Source organism: Mandrillus leucophaeus, unplaced genomic scaffold (assembly GCF_000951045.1).
Source record: "Mandrillus leucophaeus isolate KB7577 unplaced genomic scaffold, Mleu.le_1.0 Scaffold419, whole genome shotgun sequence".
NCBI lineage: Eukaryota > Metazoa > Chordata > Mammalia > Primates > Cercopithecidae > Mandrillus > Mandrillus leucophaeus.
In genome coordinates, this window is record NW_012104465.1 from 238,845 (window position 1) to 245,622 (window position 6,778).

A 6,778-nucleotide genomic window follows, 5' to 3' on the forward strand; every position below is an offset into this window, starting at 1 on the left:
TACAGGTGCCCGCCACCTCGCCCGGCTAGTTTTTTGTATTTTTTTAGTAGAGACGGGGTTTCACTGTGTTAGCCAGGATGGTCTCGATCTCCTGGCCTCGTGATCCGCCCGTCTCGGCCTCCCAAAGTGCTGGGATTACAGGCTTGAGCCACCGCGCCCGGCCGATAACTTTTTTTTTTTAAGGAAAAAGATTTATAGTTCATTACATTACTCATATGAAATACATTATTCACATAAAATACATTATTTTATGAGCTCCTCCAAACAACTTCATAAGGAAGAGATCATAGCCTTCACTTGGTAGAGAGGAAACTGAGGCACAACTAGGTGACATGAGTTGCCCTAGAGTATGCACTAGGAATGGCAGAACAAAGCTCAGCCTCAGCCATGCCATCTGTGCCAGGTCACTGTGTCTCTGTGGGCCTTGCTTTTCTTATCTACAGAGTAATGGGATTGGAATAGGAGCTCTATCAGGGTTCTTCCAACTCAAACATTTTGTAACACTAAAATTCTGAGGGCTACTTTTCCCTGAAAGATCAGGTAACCAAGCCTCCTGAACTTCACATTTCCATTCAGGAGATCGAGACCATCCTGGCTAACATGGTGAAACCCCGTCTCTACTAAAAATACAAAAAAATTAGCCGGGTGTGGTGGCGGGCACCTGCAGTCCCAGCTACTCGGGAGGCTGAAGCAGGAGAATGGCATGAACCCAGGAGGCGGAGCTTGCAGTGAGCCGAGATGGCGCCACTGCACACCAGTCTGGGCAACAGAGCAAGACTCAGTCTCAAAAAAACCAAAAAACAAAAAACAAAAAAACCTGTGGATTAAAACTTTTTAATAACTTTTTAATATGATAATAATGATAGCTGAGATCAATAGGGCACACACTCTGAGTCTGGCACTGTATCAACTGCTTGACAAGTATTATGGTATTTATTACTAACAACCATCTCAAGAGGAAGGTATTATCATCATTATTTCCATGCTACAGAAGAAGAAACAGTGGCTGAGAGAAGTAAAAATAAAAGCACTTACTTAGGATCACAGAGCTATTATGTGGAGCCGAGATTCAAACCCAGGAAATTTGCCAGCAACTCTTAACTGCTGCAAGAGACCACGTGACTTCTCCCACGCGAAAGGGAGATTGGTATTAGGCACATTTCATTCCCTTTAAATGTTCATTACGTAATATTTAAGATAGAAAAAAGGTACATTATGCACAGATAGTGCCTCCTCATTAATTTATGTGTTTTATATTTCCCACTGTGTGCCAAGCATTAGGGATGTGACGCATATTCGCACGCGCGCGTGTGTGTGTGTATATATATATATATTTCTCATCGTGTACCAAACATTAAGCATGTAGCAACAAATTCCTCCAGAAGGAGAGGGTCAAGAGAAAATTAAGGCAATGTTAGAAAAATCATTTAGAGTTTATTATCCAGTGCCACCTCCGTGTGTAGCATTACGCCGGGTAAGCCTGAGTAGAGTATCCGAAAACTCTGCCATAAAATAAACTACATAGACAGAAAAAAAAGTCACTTAGTTTGGTTATAAAGAAAGGAGTCTGTCACACAGCATAAAAACGAATCTTAAATCGTATTTTACAAGCATCACAGGCAAAAGCAACTAGGGTGACGGACTTTCGAAAGTGGAAAGCGCCGGATCCTGGGAGCCAGTCGCCCTATTCGATCAAGCATTTTCTGAGGGCTCTGTCCAATAACGTGGGGACGCAACCGAAAACCATGCAAGCAGATTGCTGCTCTCCCAGAGTTGAGAGTCTGGTGAGAAGATCCCTGCTCTGAGTCACTGCCAAGCTCTAGCTATGTGACTTTGAACAGGGAATTTCTGTCCCTGTCTATAAAATAAATGGGGTTAAACCAGGGAATCCGCCATTCAAATTCCGGGCCCAAGCGTCTCCCGGGTCGCGGTGCCCAGAGGAGGGTGGGTGAGGCTCCCTGGGCCTGCGCTGCGGCTGCGTGGCCGCGGGAACGCTGTTCCGGCGCGGAGAGCGTTCGCGTTCCGAAAGCGCGTGTCCCTCGCCGCGTGCCGTCGTCCCCGCCGCCGCCGCCGCCGCCGCCGCCCGCTGGGCCGGAGGAGGCGGAGCTGGTGCTGTCCCAGCTCTCTTGCAGGGAAGCAACTGAGGGGGCGGCGCGGCGGGCCCCGGCGGCCGAAGAGGCTGGCAGGTGGCGCCGTGGGGTGGGCGCTCCCGGTGAGAGGAGTCCACTCCATGCGTGCGGGCGGAGGCCGGCCCTCGAGAGCCGCCGACATGAAGAAAGACGTGCGGATCCTGCTGGTGGGAGAACGTGAGTCCGCACTCTAGGGCCGGCCCCTGAGTCCCTGCCCTCCCTGCCCCTGCAGCCCCTGTCGCCCCTGCAGCGCTAACCTTTGCAGCCTGGGCCCTTCTCGGCGCCTCACAGCTCCTCTCGCCTCTCTCCGCGTGTGTTTCTAGGCCTTCCAGCCCCTTCGCTCTTCTCTTTTGGCTGCCCGCCGGCGGCCCTCATCCTGTCACCTCACCTGGGCCCTCCAGAGATCTCCTTTCCCTGTTCCCCAGCCGTCCTCGCAAGCCATGTTCCCATTAGCCCCTAACCGCCCGACCTCATCCCTTCGAAGGTTCTCTCCTTTTCCTTTTCAAACCCTGTCCTTCTGGGCTTCACAGTTTCCCAGGCCGCCTCCTTTCAGACTTCTCGTCTTCCCCTGGAGATTCCCTTGTCACTGCCAGGCTGGTGCTGGAATAAGCAGACTGACCAATTGGGATTGCGTGAACCGGCTCCGGGGGAAGCTGGGGGAGGGGTGCAGAACTATTCGACTTGTGGGCAAGGTCAGGTTTCTGCATTTTTTTGGGCACTCGCAGTCTTCGCTCCCTTTATGCATTACATTAAGATGTGAGTAGTGGAAAGGGCTAGATCCTTTTTAGTAGTACTTGTACTTTGCATTGGACTAACTTCTGGTACTCGAGATATTTCCTCAAAAATTTTTTCTCAACTTCGAGTTATGCAAGCGTTCAATGAATTAGAATTATCTGGGAGGGTCCAATTATTGTTACCCTAAAGCCTAATCTTTGCCCTCTTTTTAAGCATTATTTATTCCGTAATTACTTGGTAGTTAACTTATTAATAACTATAGGCACACAGACATTTGGTATTTCCCCCTACCCAGCAATTTCATACATTTCACCTTTTGAAAATATAATAAAGGAGAGTTGCCTCTGTCATTGACACGAGGACACAACAGCGGGGACTTCTTGTTATCAGTCTGCAAGTTATGTGACTCATGTGCTAGGACTAAAATAAGAAAGTGGGCCGGGGACAACTGGATTGTTTGTTTTAAAGTGTTAATACATTTGTTAATACTCTGCCATTGCTGTTTCGAAGCATTCTATTCTAAATCATTATTTCATTCTTAGTAACCCCTCAGGGTCACCATGATGGACTCCCAAGGAAAGTTAACACATTTTTTACCCTCTTCTGTAGCGTTCTTTGATGTTCATTGAAATTTCATCCACCTGCTGTTTGGAGAAATCTTCCTTTAGAATTAGAATTTAGGGGTAAGCTTAGCCAGCCATAGTTTACTTTTTGATTTGCAGTTGTAAATTTTAATTTTTATTTATAACTATATCTTAATCTGTATTTTTCACGGACTTCCTTGACAAAGTTCAGGAAGGTGTTATTTAACATATGATTCCTGCTTATGCTTTTGAAGCAAGGTAGGGAAAGTGAGTAGACGACTTGCTTAAAAAACCAGATCCTCAAATATATGATGAAATAGTTTGTTGTTGTTGTTGTTTTGAGACAGCGCCTCGCTCTGTCACCGAGGCTGGAGTTCAGTGCCGTGATCTTGGCTCACTGCAACTTCCGCCTCGCGGGTTCAGGAGATTCTCCCACTTCAGCCTCCCAAGTAGCTGGGACTAAAGGCACATGTCACCATGCCTAATTTTTTTTTTTTGTATTTTTAGTAGAGATGAGGTTTTACCATGTTGGCCAAGCTGGTCTCGAATTCCTGACCTCAGGTGATCTGTCTGTCTCAGCCTCCCAAAGTGCAGGGATTACAGGTGTGAGCCACCTTGCTTGGCCGTGAAATAGTTTTATAGTATAATAATTTTTAATACTAATTTTTTAAAAAATAGTCTATGTTTTGGATTTATTTTTGAATATAGGATCAATATTTTGAATATCGTTAGTGTGTAAAACATCTAAATAGGCTGGGTATGGTGGCTCACATCTGTAATCCCAGCACTTTGGGAGACTGAGGCAGGTGGATCACCTCAGGTCAGGAGTTGGAGGCCAGCCTGCCCAACATGGTGAAATCCCATCTCTACTAAAAATACAAATATTCGCTGGGTGTGGTGGTGGATTCCTGTAATCCCAGCTGCTAGAGAGGCTAATGCAGGAGAATCACTTGAACCCAGGAGATGGAAGTTGCAGTGAGCTGAGATCGCACCACTGCACTCTAACCTGGGTGACAGAGTGAGACTGTCTCACACACACACACACAAATCTAAATAGAAGTGTTATACATACAAATAATATGTCATCCTTAGGACGTGTAGGTTAAATCATTAGCAGTATTACTTGGGCCGGGTGTTCTGACTCACGCCTGTAATCCCAGCACTTTGGGAGCCCGAGGCGGGAGGATCACGATGTCGAGATAGAGACAATCCTGGCCAACATGGTGAAACCCTGTCTCTACTAAAAATACAAAAATTATTTGGGCGTGGTGGTGTGCGCCTGTAGTCCCAGCTACTCAGGAGGCTGAGGCAGGAGAATTGCTTAAAGCCGGGAGGCAGAGGTTGCAGTGAGCCAAGATCATGCCACTGCACTCCAGCCTGCGCAACAGAGAGAGACTCCGTCTCAAAAAAATAAATAAATAAATGAAAACATTAACAGTATTATTTAGGAATACATGAAAGGATTCAAAATTTGTTAGAAAACTTATGATCCACGTTCTGTAGAAAGCAATAAGAAAGTTGGTAAAACTATATGTATGTGCTAGAGTTTTCTGATTGTAGTGAGCAACTTGACACAAGAGAAAGCATTAGTTTTTGAGAAAGAAACCTTTCTTTCCTTTTTCTTTTCTTCCTTCCTTCCTTCCTTCCTTCCTTTCTTTCTTTCTTTCTGTCTATCTGTCTGTCTGTCTGTCTGTCTTCTGGGCTGGAGTGTGGTGGCGCGATCTCGGCTCACTGCAACCTCTGCCTCCTGGGTTCAAGCGATTCTCCTACCCCAACCTCCCAAGTAGCTGGGGACACAGGCGCGTGCCACCACGCCCAGCTAATTTTTTATATCTTTAGTTGAGACAGAGTTTCACCATGTTGGCCAGGCTGCTCTTGAAATCCTGACCTCATGTTCCGCCCGACTCAGCCTCCCACCGTGCTGGGATTACAGGCGTGAGCCACTGCGCCTGGCCCTTTTTTTGTTTGTTTGTTTTTAAAGAGATGGGTCCTCACTATGTTGCCCAGGCTAGAGTTCAGTAGCTGTTCACAGGAATGATCATAGTGTATCACAGCCTCGACCTGTTGGGCTCAAGTGATTCCTCCTACCTCAGCCTGCAGAGTAGTTGAGACCACAGGTGATGGCCACCATGGTCAGCCACAGGAAGACACTTGTTTTTTCTTTTTTTGAGATCGAGTCTCACTCTGATGCCCAGGCTGGAGTGCAATGGTGTGATCTTGGCTCACTGCAACCTCTGCCTCCCAGGTCCAAGCGATTCTCCTGCCTCAGCCTCCCGAGTAGCTGGGATTACAGGTGTGTGCCACCATGCTTGGCTAATTTTTGTATTTTTAGTAGAGACGGGGTTTCACCATGTTGGCCAGGCTGGTCGAAGACACTTTTGTTAAAGAATGGTACCAAAAACCTTAGGCCATCAATCATACATGTTATTTTTCACATTTAAAAATATTAGAAATAGAATTACTCTTAATCAGAATATGTAATTTTAATTTTAAAGGCTGATATTTTGGGAGGAAGTGTTAGAAGCTTTACTTTGTGAGATTTAATGTAAGTATTTGGCAGCTGTTAGCCTAGGTGTATCACTTTGAAATGCTAGGTCTTGACGGGGCGCGGTGGTTCACGCCTGTAATCCCAGCACTTTGGGAGGCCAACACAGGTGGATCACCTGAGGTCAGGAGTTCAAGACCAGTGTGACTAACATGATGAAACCCCATCTCTACTAAAAATCCCAAACTAGCCAGGTGTGGTTTCCCATACCTATAATCCCAGCTACTTGGGAGGCTGAGGCAAGAGAATGGTGTGAACCCAGGAGGTGGAGGTTTCAGTGAGCCGAGATCGTGCCACTGCACTCCAGCCTGGGCGACAGAGTGAGACTCTGTCTCAAAAAAAAAAAAAAAAGCTAGGTATATTCTAGTATACCTGGAATATATCTAATATCTTTTGACATTAGAAAAAAGTAGTGGTGATTTGAGTTATTACTTACCTGTTTGAGCGAGTCTAGTTTTCAGATGTAGTTTTAACATGGTTAATTGAGAGGAACAGGAAAAGCAAAAAGAAGTATTGTTGTAAAGCCTATTCATTCATTCACTATCACTTCAGTAGTTGCACAGTGATATTTTGTTGCTGTCAGTGTCTTTCTCTGAACCATAGTAGCAGCATCATTCACCAAAGCTCTGAAATAGTTGTGAATGGTTTCAACATTATGTTGACTAAACCATTATGCTGTACTGTTGAGGTGAAATGGATCTTTTCTTGGCCCGCTTCTCATCTATCCAGGCTTTAATGCTAACTAATTGCTTAATGATTGTTTAGTGCTTAGATCAAAGAAGTTA

At 45.8% G+C, this 6,778-nt stretch overlaps 1 protein-coding gene and 1 pseudogene across 8 annotated transcripts in view; one reads left to right on the plus strand and one right to left on the minus strand.

Annotated features, from left to right (window-relative positions):
• Window positions 1-2,040: 2,040 nt before the first annotated feature.
• Window positions 2,041-6,778, plus strand: part of RHOT1 (ras homolog family member T1) — an 88,790-nt gene continuing 84,052 nt past the window's right edge. For 5 of the 8 annotated variants that reach the window (XM_011992842.1, XM_011992844.1, XM_011992843.1 and 2 more), the window contains exon 1: window positions 2,047-2,306. In XM_011992842.1, the coding sequence (XP_011848232.1) occupies window positions 2,231-2,306 (76 nt within the window). In that variant the 5' untranslated portion in view covers window positions 2,047-2,230. Of the gene's footprint in view, window positions 2,307-6,778 lie in introns of all 8 variants that reach the window. The other 3 variants (XM_011992847.1, XM_011992848.1, XR_001007429.1) reach the window with 2 other exon arrangements.
• Window positions 2,654-6,778, minus strand: part of LOC105548699 — a 12,222-nt pseudogene continuing 8,097 nt past the window's right edge.